Source organism: Glandiceps talaboti, chromosome 2, assembly GCF_964340395.1.
Source record: "Glandiceps talaboti chromosome 2, keGlaTala1.1, whole genome shotgun sequence".
NCBI classification, from domain to species: Eukaryota; Metazoa; Hemichordata; class Enteropneusta; family Spengelidae; genus Glandiceps; species Glandiceps talaboti.
The window spans coordinates 9,186,102-9,205,093 of NC_135550.1; the positions used below are offsets into that span (position 1 = coordinate 9,186,102).

Consider the following 18,992-nt stretch of genomic DNA (forward strand, 5'->3'; position numbering starts at 1 on the left):
TATGGAGAGATGCACTTATTGGCTTGTAGCTGCTGGCTGTAGCTCATATCAGGTTTACAAAATGTATACATGCATTACTTATAAGTCCTGGTACTTGTTATCTCGTCACTGACTCTAACTTCAATGTCTATCTCTTCCCTCCCCCCTCCCTTCCTTTTAGTGTAGATGACACACTTGAGTCTACACACAGCTTATCTGTTATCATAGGATTTACAAACGTTGTAAATTGGTATGGCAGATTATCAGGTACTATCCATGGCCCATGTCTTAGAATCATAACATTCATGGATGACTAATGGACTGGGCAAAGGTAAACTTATGTAGATATTATAGTTCACACACAGGGCTTGTTTGATAACCATGACAAAGTGAAAAACCACCAGGAAAGGTGTTTTTTTTTTAATTTGGTTTCATAAAATACAGTCTCGTTCTGTTATTTTGTGTTTAACCTGTCTTTCTTCATAACTAATTGATATCATCTTTATACTCCCATTTCCCGTAAATCAACAATGGTTGACTTACTTTCTCACCAACCATGAAAAAAGACTAACTTTCATTTTTATGGGATGTGTGTCCTGAATGTGAATGGGTATCCATTTGATGATGTATTCTAACTGCACTGAAAGTCTATCACCTGCAGCTCTGCAGGGGGTCCATTTACATGAAGCCGAAACATCAATCCCTTGATTCCACTCCTTAACACACAAAAAAGTAATCTCTTCAAGTTCATCACGCTTGTTGGAAATCTCCTGAAACAAACTGTTGAATGACCACCCTTGATAAATGACCTTTTTACATGATTGCTGATTCAGACCAGATGAGGTGCTGAGGGTTGATTTCCACTGTGTGCATTCCTTGCGGAGATGCTGGACTTCTTTCTACTCAGGGAAGTAGAATTGATGATAGAGTCATCCATTGCAAGCTGGCATTCTCCTTGCCACTTGTCTATCAACTCCCAGAACCGAAGGTTGGCGTTCACCAGGGTTTCATTCTGTAGGGTCAAAAATAATAATAGGAAAATATTTCTTAGAAACAATATTACAAAAAAAAAAGATACACACTCTCAGTAGGACATAACATAAACATTATACATAATTTTATTAACGCTTCATCTTTTTATCTTTCTAGTTAAATACACGTATAAGTTATTCCTTTTTTGTGTGCAAGGTATAATTACTTAAATTTTCATATGCAAACTATATGCAAAGTGTAACAAGCAATATCCAACATTCTGTTGACAATGGTAACATAGTATCATAAAACAGCATATTCTGCTCTTAATTTATATTCTAATGTTATGATATTCATCAAAAAAGGAATTAGGACAGTCCACTTATGTATATACTATTCTGTTTTTAAAAAATCACCCAAATGTAGGCATCAAACAAACTTTTGAATTAAAAATTAGGTTAAAACCCCCTTAATATTCAAGTTATATAATTGCTTTGTTTGCCTAGTTAATGCTTCCTATTAATTAGGTTAAAATCCCCCTAATATGCAAATTATATAATTGCTTTGTTTGCTTAGTTAATGCTTCCTATTGATTAGGTTAAAATCCCCCTAATACGAAAATTATATAATTGCATTGTTTGCATAGTTAATGCTTCCTATTAATTAGGTTAAAATCCCCCTAATACGCAAATTATATAATTGCATCATTTGCATAGTTAATGCTTCCTATTAATTAGGTTAAAATCCCCCTAATATGCAAATTATATAATTGCTTTGTTTGCATAGTTAATGCTTCCTATTAATTAGGTTAAAATCCCCCTAATATGCAAATTATATAATTGCATTGTTTGCATAGTTAATGCTTCCTATTAATTAGGTTAAAATCCCCCTAATATGCAAATTATATAATTGCTTTGTTTGCTTAGTTAATGCTTCCTATTATATACACACTAATTAAGTTAAATCTCCATAATATGCAAATTAAGTAATTACTTTGTTTGCTTAGTTAATGCTTCCTATTATATGCAAAATACGTTAAAATCCCCTTAATATGCAAATGCTTTAACTGCTTTGCTTGCTTAATTGATTAATGTTCTATTATAAATATGTATATCATTAAATTCCTCTTTTAAAATAACAGTTATTGTTCCTTTTTTTCCCCGAAGATATGAACATTGCCTTCTTGTACCATGTGTGACCAATGGTGAGTTATTTATGTATTTCCATTCCGAACATTTGCCAGTCACAGGTTAGAACTGAGGGTATTCAACTCAATCACCAGACATGATATCTACATGTAGTATACCTTACACATTTTTGCTATTTTTATATTTATAGGTATCAATTTATCTAAAAAGTACAATAGGATGCAGGGTGAACACGTACATATAACCATGACGACTATCACATTTTTATCAACTAGATGGCATGGATACTTTTCTCAGAAAATAATATGTAATCATGATTTGTTTGGAGATAAGGCATGAATGAAATCAGGAAAGCACCATTATCTAAAACCATATTATCTTTAATCTTATAGAAGGGTATTGATAACAAAGTAAACAATACAGTTTGTTTTTTTGTTATTTTGGGGGTGGGAGGTATTAAGATGCAATTTCTCTCATGTGGGGTGGACAAAATTATGCACAATTGGTCTAGTGGGAAATCTTTGTAATGAAACTATCAATTTAACTTCTCAGTATTTTGTGTGGTATGTAGGTAAAATCTGTAAGTTCCCTAAATTCCCATATTTTTGGTATAACAGTGTTTTCTATTTAATTTACAGTACAAAAGATATGTAAATCTAAACATATTACCAGGGTCCCCAAGGCTTATAGAAACACAGTAGATGGATATCAAAAAGAATCATTTTCAGATAACTTCCAAAAAACCCCAGAGTATGTATTACTTATTTTGATTAAAATTCTCATTATATAAAATGGAAACAAAAACAACTGATTGCTGTTCACCCAGCTACAAAAAACCCTCCTTCAACCATGTTCAACTATTTTCAAATCAAGTGCCAAACAGTTTCATCAATTATTAAATTGACATTTTTCTGTCATTTGCTTATCTATTTTAATATTAAGGTATCATTAGTTAATTAAAGCAATTAATAATCTCGTGCCAAAAGAGATGTCAAGATGACCATAAAGTGCTACATCAGCGAGACCTGTTTTTAAAAAGTTAATTTGCTATGTTCAACCAGGCATTTCACATGATTACAAGTGGAATACGGCATCTGATGTGCATAAACTTCACTCACATGGAAAATCCGATATGCACTGTGACTATATTCAATATGAACAATATTCATGATCTTATCATGAAAACAGCCGTCATTAATCTGCAAGTCTGATCTCTGCTTGCATAATAATGTGCTCATTAGTATATCACTTTACCATTTGTATATCTGTAGAACTCATTCTTGCCTTTCATGACAATTAGCTCATTAGCATATCACTTCAGATTTGTATATATGGGGATCGAGGCCTTGTTTCCCATTTCATAACAGTTATAGCTCATTATATTACCTTAATTCACATTAGCATATTTGTAGAAATCTTGTTCACTCCTAGCATAACAATTAGTTTATTAGCATACCACTTCAAATTTGCATATCTCAAGGACACTTTAGGTAATTACACATACAGGAAATGTTGAACTTGCGAGGTTTTAGCCATTGATATTGGTACTCTTTGCCAAAGCACTATTTTTTTAATATTCATAAATGCCTAATAACGTCATTATAATTATTTTGTATAATGACCATCCTTGAATTGAGTATTAGCTTTAAAGGTTGTCTACACTAATCTACATAATTGCCTACTGGTCAGTATCCATAAAAACCAATGATAAACACTTTGACAATCAGAGGCCAGATGAGAAATGAAATTGGCATCAAGCCAAAATACTGGTCAATTAATTGCTAAAAAAAAAAGGTTTTTACTTGAACAGTGAAGGCAATTTACAAAGCCATCTTGACATCCTTTGGTATAGCAATGCTGTGTTCAAGTACTTATAGCTCCAATCTGATTATATCTGCCACAAAAGGAAGGTCAATATGTTTTTTTTTCAATTTCCTGAGTTTTTTGTTGACGTCTATTGTGTGATTGGGTTCATGTTTGTGTGATTGCATTCTGAAAAGGATGTTCGAAAACCGTCACTGGTTACAAACACAGCAAAAATGATAATCATGTATTTAAAAAACAGTACATGCAATAAATACAAACAGCTTTTCTGATTAGATCTTGTATGGATTAGTATAGATAATCCCCTTTATAGTGCAAAAAGATTACGATTTTGGGCTTATATTTGTAATTTAAGATTACAGATGAGTGAGCCAAGAGTGTGGGATTTCGATCGGATTTACAGGGATTACAATTTGGGGATTATATTAAATTATGTATTTAAGATTACAGACTAGAAAGCCAAACGAATGGGATTTAGATTATCAACACAATTTGGATCACAATTTTTTGGATAATTATTTGATGATAAAATTTACCTTATTTTAGAGAATTTTCTGTATGAAGGCTAGGTTCAGAAGGTAACATATCTTGGGCCAAAGGGCCTATCAGTAACTGTTGAATACATTTAACTATTATTCAATTACTGACATACATCCTAATTCCTGGGTAAAAACATTTACTTTAGCCCTTAATGAAATGGTACCTCCATCAATTTCAACTACAGAGATTCAATTGATTGTTGATATTCAGTGTCATTTCCACGAGGCATGGATATATCTTCCGTTTCAAATCAATTTCATGGGGCAAGAGATGGGAAACCGCATGGATGGACACGGCAATGACTGTTTGCTTCAAATATCTTAAATTCAAAATCCAAGTATCCATGGAAGTTATTTTTTAATATTTCTTCAACACCACAATCACACACATCTACAAAATATTCTGTATTTGCTTATATTCTATTTAAAAAACATACTTTTAAGCGTTCATTTGCTCTATATCTGGCTGAAAGACCTTCATCCCTTTTTTTGATCTTTTAAGGTAGAAAGATATAAGATATTTCCCCACAGTTTTCTTGCAAAGATAAGGAATGATGGACAGGTAATAGCATGGGAATGTAGAAATCATTAGAGTTCAGCTGCATCCATGTTTGCATAGGGCCTGAGTCACCGTGAACAGAATTTAAGTTGATGGGAGATTTGAGTGTTTACCAATCACTCTCATTGTCTTGGGCTGAACGTCTATGGTTGCTTCAGAAGCCTTAAATAGAATATCACTTTATTTGCAAATGAGTGAAATCAACATTTCTTTATTCAAGAATTGTCAAAGAAAGTGGGAGAAGATTCGCTACTTGGAGAAAAACTTCTTGGGTTGCAAATTAAAGGATTTGATTCAAACGCTTAACAAGAATCTGAATATTGGAATCCGATTTGGAATCCGATTTGGATTTCCTCAATCAAAGTTAATCAAGGATCCAAGTCAAATTCTAAAGCAAGGATCTACAAGTGAATCTGATTTGAAGTTGAATCAAAGATAAACGAATATTTCGGTCAAATGATCCAAACAAGGATCTGAATCAGAAAAAAAAAAATTGATAAAATCTGACCATGAAGTGATAACACATATTAAGTAAATTTATTTGACGGTCAGAGCTCCCAGCTCTATGCAGTGTTATGTAACTACCTTGGTAGTAATCACGCGAAGTATACTGTCCATGTAATATGAATAATATATACTGTAATCACATGGGCAGCACATTGAAACAAATAATTGATCTTTCTAATTCTAATTTCACGTTTCAAAAATTAACAATTGATTATGTTAAGAAGATAATTTTTCAATCATCATATTTTTCCTTGTTGTTGTAAAACTGAACTACCAGTAGAAATAAAATGATATTGGGGCAATCTTCAACAAGCACACACACATGCAGGCTTTAGGTTTCTAAAGCAATTTGATTGTGAAACATCTGATGGAATGAGCGAATTAATTAGTCTTATTTTGTATTCACATGTCTTGATGTCTTGTTTAGTATCTTGATAGTGTATGGTCTATGCACCTTTGTTAAATCTACAAATAACAATACCATTATCCATCTATTTATTTATCTAATAGCTATCTATCTGTTTATCCATCCATCCATCCATCCATCCATCACCCATCCATCCATCAATCCATCCATCTACCCATCTGTCCACCCAAATCCACCATCTTACCAACATGAAGGATTGACCACTAGAAATAAGTGATTTCACTACAATCTACTTAAACACCGTAAGGTGTTAATTGAACTATTGTTCTTTAATATGAGAGGTGATTGCAAAAAGTGTGATTTATGTATAAAAATAGAATCGCTTGCTAATATACTTGACCAGAAAGGTACGAAAATTGGCATGAAGAGGGAAAACAAACATTGAATCATCCATAAAGCCATAGACATCTCCAATATCTATGATAAAAGTTACAGTTCAGACAAACGTACCTTGTTATGGTAATTGATATTGTCATCTATAACCATTATATTCTGAAATGTCCATGTTTTTTGTTGGTGAAAGGTTCAGTAATTTTTTTTTATCAATCATCCGAATTTCTCAGTCATGGTTGTCTTAAAATTTGCAACTTACATTATTTTAACGTTAAATATTGATATCAGTATGTTACACAAAAATTTGGATGAGTATGATTGACGGATTGTATGGCTGAACTTTTCATATGATAACATGTTTTTTATCTAATTATGATACCTTAATTGATAAAACTGATACATCTTCTATGCTCATATAAAAAATTAATTATCACCTAGTTATTACGTAGTTATCTAATTCAATTAAATATGGTGTTACATACTTGCATAATTGGACGTTACCATATACACCATGATATAATTTTTTAATGATACACTCATTGAAAATGTATAAACTCAATAAACCCCATATCTCAGCACTAGCAGACACATTCTAAAATTGTAAACTATGGTTTTGTTATTTATTATATGGAAGAGAACTGATAGAGCCAATAAAAATGCTGAATAAAAAGTTACAATGATAAACATGACCATAGTCAAATCGTGAAATAGTCGTTTGTATATGAGACATACGATAACATGTTTGTTTGGTATACTGCGTAGCCAGTCTTTTAGTTAAAGTGATATTGATTATAAGTCAACAATACTGACAGAACACAATGTCAAAATGGCTGTCACTCATGTACACAGAAATGCACATATCACCTAATGTTTTGTACATGTACAATGTATTGTATGATTATTAATGAATAAAAATTAACCTTGAGCCATTGAACTGGACTGTTGATTAATTGAATGAAAAGGTTTTTCTTATATAAAAAAAATTGATAATTAGAATTTTAATTCAAAGATAGATCTGACGTACAGTGCTGGAATGATTGTTAATTTACAAATAAATTCAAGAAATGATATTCTCTCAAAATAACAATGATCTATTTTCTAATGATTTTGATAAAAAATGTCCTCATGAGACAAAGTCTTTCACAACTGTAATTTATACATATATTAACACACACACACACACACACACACTTATATATACACTAATATACACAATACTATCTCTATGAACCCATATACTTCCTGCACTCACTGTACTTGGCAACAAAAGAGGATAAAAATGTATGCCATACCCCATTCTGATAATGGCTAATAGACATAGAATTACAGACTCATTCTAGTTGATTCCACTTTTTCAAATTACCATTTAATGGAAGACACATGCTAAAAATAAGTGAAGGTCTCGGTCATCTGATAAACTTAGAATTGACCTTGATGCCCAATTAGTATACTATTGTTAGATGTTATTACAACAAGCTTCACAATTGCTCTGTAATTTTAATGATGGCTGGGCATGTTGCCAAGGCTTGACAAGTTATCCATAGTTTCGTGTCATATCTATTCTGTCCACACCACACCTAGGCCATACAACATTTCAACTACATTAAACCATGACCTGCCCTGTCCAGATCACACCTAGGCCATACATTTCAACTACATTGGACCACCACCTGCCCTGTCAAGATCACACCTAGGCCATACAACATTTCAACTACATTGGACCATGACCTGCCCTGTCCAGATCACACCTAGGCCATACATTTCAACTACATTGGACCATGACCTGTCCTGTCCAGATCACAACTAGGCCATACAACATTTCAACTACATTGGACCATGACCTGCCCTGTCCACATCACACCTAGGCCATACAACATTTCAACTACATTGGACCATCACCTGCCCTGTCCAGATCACACCTAGGCCAAACAACATTTCAACTACATTGGACCATCACCTGCCCTGTCCAGATCACACCTAGGCCAAACAACATTTCAACTACATTGGACCATCACCTGCCCTGTCCAGATCACACCTAGGCCAAACAACATTTCAACTACATTGGACCATCACCTGCCCTGTCCAGATCACACCTAGGCCAAACAACATTTCAACTACATTGGACCATCACCTGCCCTGTCCAGATCACACCTAGGCCAAACAACATTTCAACTACACTTGACCATCTACTATCCTGTCCAGATGACCAAGGCCATACAACATTTCAAATTAAAGAATTGACAATAGACCATACAACATTTCAAGATATCCTGTTCAGATGACATCAAGGCCATACAACATCTTAAGGAGACTTGCATTTCCACCTAATTGACACATGTTTTACCCACTTATTGAATTTCAACAAAGGTATTACATCTCTAGAAAGAGAAGTAGTACTAATTTGATTGCATATTTCAATGATATCCTTGGATTGGATATAACATCATAATGATTGCACACTGACATCTGAGGCATTTTTAAGGGACAATTGCACAACTCCACACAAGCTCAATAAATGAACTGTGTTCATTAAGGGGAGGGTGTTTGGTCCTAAATGAGTGAAGTTCGTTTATTGAGCTTGTGAATTGGAGATAATACAATAAAAATAGCACCAATGACGTTGTGCTCAACTGAAATCCAAGCGGTTATTTTATAAAGAAGCTTTTAGTATCGATCTACAAAGGAGTTTACCAAACCTCCAAAATAATATGCATATTAATCATTGTTAGAATTACTTCATCAACAGATCTTCATCAATACCCTTGAAAACATTGTCTTCAATAATTCTTTATCTGGACACACTCAATTTTTTGGAATTTAAACCTTTGACCAAAATTAAAGTCTTAAGCGTTATATTGTGATCAGGCCATCATCAGTATTGGTTTGAACAATCTTTACATTAGACAACCCTCAGTAAATTCCCCACTAAAATAGTCCCAAAAATAACATCTCCACACACATATTTCATCAAGCATTGACACTGTTTACTGTGACAAGTGGGAGTGAAAATGGACTTTAACCATAAACATACCTGAGATGTTACATTGAAAAGGAAATTGATCAGATGAAATATCACTCTTTTGGGCATAAGTTGCATTTCACTGATCTCACCATTTTCATTTGAGCATTATTTCAGCTATAAAACCTAGTAAAGTACCTACCAAATACCAAGTCAATTGATCAGGCAGTTTTTGACTTTAAGGGGATTTTGACTTAAAGTGGTTCACATACATACATACATACATACATACATACATACATACATACATTTATTGATGCCTACCAAGCACTGCTGAACCTCAGTTCAGTTATGGTAAAAACAAGGACACATTCTTTTTTAACCGTTTATAAAAGGATGGGGAAAATCATCTTATAAAAAAGCAGAGAACAATAAAAAGAATAGTGCCATGCTCTATCCTCAGGGTCATATGAGTAATTATTATATTGTGATAGGAATCAAAACCAATTTTATGACAAACAGTTAAGATGGTATGATTATACCCATGATAGCAATTATTAGTTTTGATAATAATACCATTCATCATATAGTTCGGATATAACACAAGTGAATTTTAATAGAAAGCTGTGGCACATCGCAATGACCTCAAGAACATCCTGTCAACCTTACAGAGGTCAACAAACACTGTGTATATTTTGGACTGCAAAGCTTTTTTTTTTTATCACAAACATGAAAAGATGATTGTCTTAGCATATTACAATGGAATGAATAGTTCCTTAATTTCACCCAATTTGTACAGATTGAGAGTGTAAGTTGAAGACAGCTACTGGGATTTTTCAGCTTATTAACCATTCAACTCCATGGTCTGAAATTGAGAAACGAACTTACCATCCCTGAGCTTTTATACCATATACAGTAAAACTCCAATTATCTGAACCTTCCCAGAGACATGGATTTTGTTCGGATATGCAGACAGTTCGGAATAATTGATTTTGTAGGTGGGGTATAATTTTCCCCCGTATTTGTTTGAAAAACCATGAATGCATCAAATCTGAAAGTTGTTTACACAAGCCAATTTAAAACACCTAGTTAAGACTGTTTATTGTACTTTTCGAAATAGATGAACATTTTAACGTAATGCAATTCAGATACTAGTCTTCTTCTGATTGTTTATCTTATTATCAACAGTAGAAGTTACATCTCAACTTTTATTTTATTTTCTCATTTTATTTTCCGAAAAAATTCTATTGGCCTTGATGTTATACTAGTAATTCATGTACCTTAATTTGCTTCATGCTCGTTCTTTCATTCAATAGAATGTTTACAGTTCCATTTAATTATTAAAATGTAAACTTCTTGAGAAAGCCCACTTATGTGTGATCAAGTATTAAAACATTCAACCTGGTTTTTACCCATTTCCTAGTAAATCCTATATATGAAACAAACAGAATTTCTCAAATATCAATCTTGACAATTCATATGACCACCTTAATTATAATTACACCATAGGATATATAACTGTACTGTTTATGTCTTTGTTACAATTGTAAAGTTTGCTTTTTGATTTGAAAACAAAGGTTTGACTTTATACTTGTGCAATTGATATGCCAGAAACAGATGAAGCAAATCAGGGCGTTATCTGATAAATTACTGACCAGATATCTTAATATGGACAAAGCAAATAGAGGTGTTACACAATAAATCAATAAATCATCAATCAGATATTCCGTACCTGGAAAATGCAAATAAAGGTCTATAGTAAATTATTGACCAGATATCCCATATACGGACAAGGCAAATAAGTATATTACATAGGGAATTATTGATGAGTTATCCAACACAACAAAGTAAATCAAGGTTTTACAGAGTGAATTATTTACCCTTATCCCAAATATGAACAAAGTAAATCATGGTCTTATATAATGAATTATTGACCTGTTATCCCACACATTAACAATTTAAATCAAGGTCTTATATCGTAAATTATTGACCTGTTATCCCACACATTAACAATGTAAATCAAGGTCGTATATAGTAAATTATTGACCTGTTATCCCACCCATTAACAACGTAAAGCAAGGTCTTATATAGTAAATTATTGACCAGTTATCCCACACATCAACAAAGTAAAGCAAGGTCTTATATAGCAAATAACTGACCTTTTATCCTAGATATGATCAAAGTAAATCAGGGTTTCATATAGTAAATTATTGGCCAGTTATCCCACACATTAACAAAGTAAATCAAGGTGTCACATAGTAAATTATTGATCAGTTATCCCACATCTGACCAAAGTAAATCAAGGTCTTATATAGTGACCTATTATCCCAGATATGAACAAAGTAAATCAAGGTTTCATATAGTAAATTATTGCCCAGTAATGGGATGTGTTGTTTCAAAAGTGTCTTACATAAACAGATGTGTGACAATTTAATTATACCTTGGAGGCAATTCTATAATTCTTTGAGCAAGAATGTGAGACAGTTTCAGTATTATTGTTCATATTAAAGTTATAGTTATCAGTATGAAAGTAATTGCCTCATAAAACTGGGACTCATCATCTTCATTTCACTCATCAACCTGAACTAATGTCATACCCTCATAAAACATTATGATCGTTAAATTTAAGACATAGCTCAAATAATCACTCATGGAGGTAGCAATTCTGCTTATTTTCGCACTAAGTGTTTGATCTGCTATGATTAGTAGGCCTACTGTGATCTGGTATGTACATTGAGATGATAAAGTCAACAAACAAACAAACAAACAAACAAACAAACAAACAAACAAACAAACATAAACATAGACAGGTAGATAGACACACAAAGAGCAAATGGTGTGATTGTCATTGAAATACACATAGTAATAATGTTATGTTTTACACTGTGCGTTCAAATTTCCCTAACACTGCTCAATGCACTTTACAGTTATTACACCTGACACAACCAGTAACAGTAACAACGGCCCTTTATACTTCCTCAACTACCTGGGGAGCATACAATCCATTTTATTGGTAATTGTTGCTTTCAACTTCAGTTACGGTAATAACTTTCTCTTGTAGGTGCCAAAATTTGACCAAAATTCATTACTGTGTGTAACTTTTCTAAAACTACATCTGAACTTTTTTTGACCTCAATTCCAGAGATATCTATAATGTGTAGCTATGCCAATATGCATTAATAAAGATGACATTTCACAGGCACTGGTATCACTGATTTGACGTGGTTATTTACGAACACTAATAATTTTGTACCACGATTGCCGTCAGCTGTATAAAATAATCTGTTTCTCTGAACTTAGAATGTCTATGGTTATAGTTTGATGGTGAATTCCAGGGTACTGATAATGTAATAAATCAATTATCATGATATTTAAAACTCTTTTGATTGATTTTATCACTGTTTGTATCGTTTGAGCAGACTGTAGCACTTTGTAGTTGACTTGTTTGATACTTCTACAACTTGCGCGATACGGCTCAGATGTCACCATCAATAGTACGACTGAACAGTCTCAGGAGTGGTATTGGGTGATACTTTACGCTATCATCAAATGGTATCAACACATAGCCATAAAGTTATCAAATATACATAATTTAAAAACCACAGAGTGGCTATTTTCATTTTATTTTACTTTTTTCATTATGTGTGTGTGAGGATTACGTTACAGTCGACTTGGATTTCGCTTTGAGAATGACTAAATGGTGCCGACATATTTTGATCTACGGCTGTGATCATGATCATGCAATCAACACTAACTTTTACGACTTTATGTTTCCACTACATTCTCAGGATGACTTTACAGAGATGGATTACAATATTTTTGCAACTGCTGAATTTGAGATGGCTTACATGTACTTGAAGGGTTGATTAGCTAGATATAAATAGAAACCTCTAATGTCACTTTACACTCTTTAAATACATTCTGCATGTACACTCATATCTTACACTTGATATATGATGTTCTCGATCACATGGCAACCAACGGATTACAATGAATGCATGTTTTTTTTGGAATTTCCCTGAAAATCTAAATAATTGTAATCCCTTCACACTTTGCCATCTGAAAATTTTCTCCCTGTCCTCAGTTTTGAAATAAGAAATGGGAAATGTTGGGGTTTACCATCTAGTCAAGAAAATCACTAGTCTTTTATTTTCCCATAGTCAACACAGTATTTGGCAGCCATTATTGATTCTAAAATGGCTTCATTTTAAAGTGGTCATATGGATAAGGATTTGGTATTTATTTTGGAATTTTTAATTTATTAAACAATTTTATCATGGTTTCATATTTGAAAAATCAATGTGAAACAATATAGACCAAGTCCTTGTTTGTAATTGCAAAAAATTAATAAATGTTTGTTATTGTACGTAAAATAATAAACACTTTTTAGCTATTTGCAATGTATTGAGTTACAAACACAGACTTCCTCGATGTTGTTTCACATTGAGGTAGCCATGATAAAATTGTTTTGTAAATTAAAAATCCAAAAATAAATACCCGATCCTCCTTCATATGGCCACTTTAATATCCTTTTGATCTTTATGAAAAAAGTTGCATGGTGAGGCCAAAAAACAGAAGAAGAATTGTTTGTGGTCAGGAAATTTGGTCTAAAGTGGTGCAACAACGTGAATTAAAATTTTTTTTTTTTATTTTCAACAAACTCAATCTTCTGCATGTATTTATGGTAGTTATTGTTCTTTTTATTCTTTACTTCAGAGAAAGTGTATATGTGGGGCAGATGCCATTTGCTTGTTTATGATTGGCTCTGCAGTTGTCTTCAAGGGTTATTGGGCTGGATAAACACACCAAAATAGAAGACCGACTGACGCGAGGGTAATAAGTGATATGTGCGCTGACCAGTAAAAATTCTATTTTTTGGGGGGCCTGACCCTAGATTTTTCCCCCTTGATTTTAGCAGAGCTTTCTTGAACAAAATATAAGAAACAGCAACAATTTTAAGATTTTAATCTCTGATATGCCTACCATGTTATAAAACTATAAAATGTATTTATCAATTTCTCGGCAGGAAAACCACAACTGAATTTCACAGGACTTTTACATTTTAGTGTGCACATAATGCTATCAGCTGATTATTTCTTTCATGTCACAACTTTGTTGCAAATTGTACACAAAAAGTTCATATCATACAAGTTGCACGATAATTAATCTGTGTAAAATTTGAATATCGTGCATTACTGGATAAAGGAATTCCTAACAAAGGATAGACTGAATGATTCTTTTTTTTGGTGGTGGGGGTGATAGTGGCGGGGGAGGGTACTGCACTGAGAAACATAGCAAGGGAAAAGGGCACTGATGTTGACTAATCGATCGGGTCAAAGTAATCTTTAAGACTTTTTAAGTGGAGAGTAAAAGGTAAAGGGGGGGGGGGACACTCAACAGTCACATATCCAAGATAGTCACTATCATATTTGAACAGCAAATTGTTACTGCATTTGACCCTAATAGTATTAACAGAAGAGCTTTAATACTAACAGTTGTGTAATAAAGCTTAGATTATCAATAATCTGGTACTAATTTTAACACATTCACGTGTGTTTTCCTCCTTCTGTCCATCTGTCGGCCTATATCTCTGTCACTTGCTTGTCTGTCTCTAGCTGAGTCCCTTTACAAACAAACAATATCATGTAACACACACATGTACACCAACACACATATGAATACTAAATTACAGAGAAGTAGAGCTCTTGATCAAAGTCCTGTCAACATTTTTATGAAGACTTTATAATTATGAACAGATGACATATGGTGGCCTCAGGGCAGATACTTGACAAAAGTGGCATGCCAGTGTCAGCTTGGTCTATAACAACAATTTAATAGATTTTGTGTGATCAGACCTTGCATAATTGTTATAATTAACAAAGAGTATGTAAGCAAAATTTCAGGGATACAAAAGACACTTTAGCTATTTAAAAAAAAAAATTAAAAAATTCCCTTCGCCTTTCAAAGTAACAGGCCTGGAACAAGTTGATTCATATTTGTTTGTGATGATAAATGGAAAGTTATTATTAAACCAAGGCTTTACTACTATAAATGTTTTTGCCACATGTGTTTCAGAATTGTATTTCACAGAATAAGCCTTGAAGTGGACATACCACAGATCTAACACTTTATTGGTACTCATGTTGATCAGGCTGGTGGTCTTTACTATACGTATATCAACTGGTGGTGACGGCAATACCATATGCAGGTTTCCTCGTGGGACCATATATGACTCACCCCAACAAATGCTGTGTTTCAAATGACGTGTGACCAGAAGGAAATAACAGATTGTTGGGGTGATTATGCAGCAGGATGAGCTGAGGGAAACTGATGGATATGATATCGCCAGGGTATTATTTACTAGTATGATAGTTATAAACATGTGTTTTGTCACTCCTACACCCAACATCCAGTTCCTGCATCTGACACCCACCTAAAAACAACCCAGGGAACACACACAGTTTGGTACACATGAGGGGGCCAGCCTTGGATTATGATATAATTTTAACCATGACCATGTAACTTCAATTTAGTATTTTATAATAACTTGTTAACATCAATCATACTGGTCTGACACACTAATACCCAGACTTATGAAACTGGAAGTACATCAATAATCTTGTGAACTCCTTATCCATGACTATTACTAAATGACAACAATTAACTTTTTACTACTTCGTCTAAGAGTGCCTTGGGGATCAATTTCACTGAAAATCAAAGTTTTTCCAAACTTTGTCATATGAAAGTCTGTTCTCTGTCTTTTTTTTTAACGAATAAATAAAATGTTTTTGTTTTTTATCATGGTCTTCTTTCTAAGGAAATTTACAATCTTGTATTAAGAGTTAACGCAGTGTTTGGTGGCCATATTGGATTCTAAAATAGTATTAAAGGGGCACAAGCTGCGTTTATAAAAATTTTACTCAAGTGAACCTTGATTAATAAACTACTGAGTATTATAGTATAATATTGATGTCGATGCAGGCCTTCTATGGTATTTCAATTGCCTTCTAATTTTGTTAGTAACAGTTGATTGCATAGTATGGATTCCTCAACATTTTTTGGTATATATCAAAAATTACATCATCAGATAGTTTATATGTTATATCTTAATACCAGGTTTGAGTTCACTCACTTGAAAGTGATAGATATGTTTATTTCAGTAGGTAGAATACTATGAGTGACTTTTAAATAGACAACATAAATCTCGCCCATTAATGTATAAACTCAGCTTGTGCCCCTTTAACTTTGATATCATTTTGAACATTATTATTTCACAAATTTGTATGATGGTCCCTCATCATTTTCCTTGATTTTAATTGAAAATGGGATTGAGTTTTCCCTCACACAAAGTTAGAGCAAAATGATGTTTACAGATGCATGATGTTTACAGAAAACAGTACAATACTTTAAAATGAATGTCAAAAGTACCAGCTATTATTACATACATGTATGTACCAGAGATTACTTGCACTGGTGCGCACGCATACTAGTGGTATTTGCACTGCAGTGCACTACTGAAAACATTATTGCATACATGAACTTGCATGTAAATAATATGTAAATGATGACGCAATTGTTCGTTCTACACAAAAGTGCGAGATCGCATAGTGTCATATTTACGGAAATTTGTTGTTTCGGATAAACATAATTATGTAATAATAACAGAACCCCATGCCGTGTGAGTTCCAGTGTGGGTACTCAGGGATATTTGCACTCATGCTTGCAGTGTTTTCTGTTGCACTTTCACTGACTATGCTTGTGAAGTACTGCCACAGAGAACACTGCAAGTATTTGTACACCACCGAGTACGTAATACGTAATACTTGCAATTGTGCGTCATGGGGTTCTGTCATATTTTTTCTTCAATGTCGCCAGTAGTCCAACAATATAGACTTGATACGGAAATACGTAACAGACAAGAAACCTTATCAATGAAGTCTAGTCGAATGAATAATTGATGTTAGTGTAACAAACGATTCACACTTTGTTCTGATTGGGATAGACATAAAGTGTCTACGTGAGTGCACTTACTCTTAGTTTCCAGACTCTATTCTCTAGTTAACACATTATTTATGCATAGGTGACTATAGAAATTAACCGTTTATAAAAAATAAATTAATGAAATGTCAACAAGACACATCACTTCAACATGTTTGAAAAATGTGTTAAATCGGAATACTTGTAATTTGAATACCAAAAACACGAATTGGTGGTGAACTATATAATTAGAGTTATAAAATGAAAATTTCTATTTGGATTTATTGCTCCAAAACTTGTGAACGTGTAAAAGTAGAGACATTTTTATCTTAAAGCCATGAATCCAAAATCCATGAACCTTGCTATTTCATGTATTCAATTATACAGGTGTACAAGAATCACTCTCCAGGTATGACAACAAAGACCCCCCCCCCCCACCTTCCCTTCCCCTGACTCCAACATGAGTGACCCTGTGCGTCTGAGGATAAGTCTTTGAAAGCTATCAACACCAAATGATAAATAACGAAAGTGAAGAGAAGACTTTGTGAACACCTGCAAAATAGTATAGAACCATTGTAGTATCGACTTGACACATGCATTTATACAGTGTCCTTGCAATTGATTGCATGAACTCGATCAAAAGATATCAATTTTGAACCTTATTTGGCGACAGACTGGCGGCATAAATGTCAGTGCGTATCTTGTACGACAACCTTGTCTTTGGCATAGAGATAAAGAGAGACATCTCGTCAAGCCTGCAGCTTACAGATTGCATCAATTATACAGCATTACTTCTTTTTGGGGGGGATCTAAGTGAGCGGATGACTCATATACCAATCTATGGTTTGGCTGGCAAGCAATTTACTGACTAGAAAAAGGGACAGCTTTTCAAAGTCAAAGTTACATGATCAATCAATGTCAAGCTTATGCTGGAGGGTTAAAAACACATCATCGCATCATTGTTCTGTTCTTGGTATTTGCATGTTGCCATAAAATGGCCAGATGGTCGCTTAACGATGCGTAAAAGCTTTTTTATTGAGTTATATGAAAATAATTCGGAGATAATTTTTTGATGGTTTGAAAACCGTATGATGAAAAGATAATACATTCTTTCTATATTCATATTGTTCCTAATTTTAAACATGTTTTAATAAAAAATTCCAACGTCTACTTTTCAAAAGGAGTCATCAAACATCGCGTATGTTTTACATGATGAGATATTTATACGTAATTTTCATATTTTATTAAACTTCATTATAGGGTCAATACTTCCATTCAAATAAACAATTGGTGAAATGTAACTTTTAGATATCAGTATTTCCAGAGAGGTTTGCAAATTCCTTTATAAAATAGAAAATGAAAAATGAAAATCAAATTTTCCTGTATCGTAAAATTCATTTTTTTTTTTGGAACACACGTCCAAGAGAGTGAGTAGTAATAAGGTGATTTTTAGGATGGAAAGGACTTCAGGTAAATTCTTAAGAGGAATTCTGTGGATAATATTTGACATCTATTGATGTCAAGAGAATTGCAACACAGAGATATTTGTATGCCATTTAGGGGTAGGGGTGGGGATGACAAGCTTCACATGCAGACGCCCTTTAAATACCGAAATACTGTTTATGATGGAGCAATTCTGTTTGCTTTCTTCTATGGTTTAGTTTTTAGAATGATGAAGAATATAGAACTATTAATAATACTTCTCTTGTCATTAAAGCCAGTTTTAATTTGTCCACCACTGATAAAAACGGCATTCAATGACAAGAGC

At 33.4% G+C, this 18,992-nt stretch overlaps 1 protein-coding gene across 1 annotated transcript in view; it reads right to left on the reverse strand.

Moving 5' to 3' along the window:
• Positions 1–808: 808 nt before the first annotated feature.
• LOC144443812 (serine/threonine-protein kinase Nek9-like) overlaps positions 809–18,992 on the reverse strand; it is a 101,845-nt gene continuing 83,661 nt past the window's right edge. Inside the window, exon 22 of the mRNA XM_078133364.1 lies at positions 809–991. Within this exon, the coding sequence (XP_077989490.1) occupies positions 809–991 (183 nt within the window). The remainder of the gene's footprint in view (positions 992–18,992) is intronic.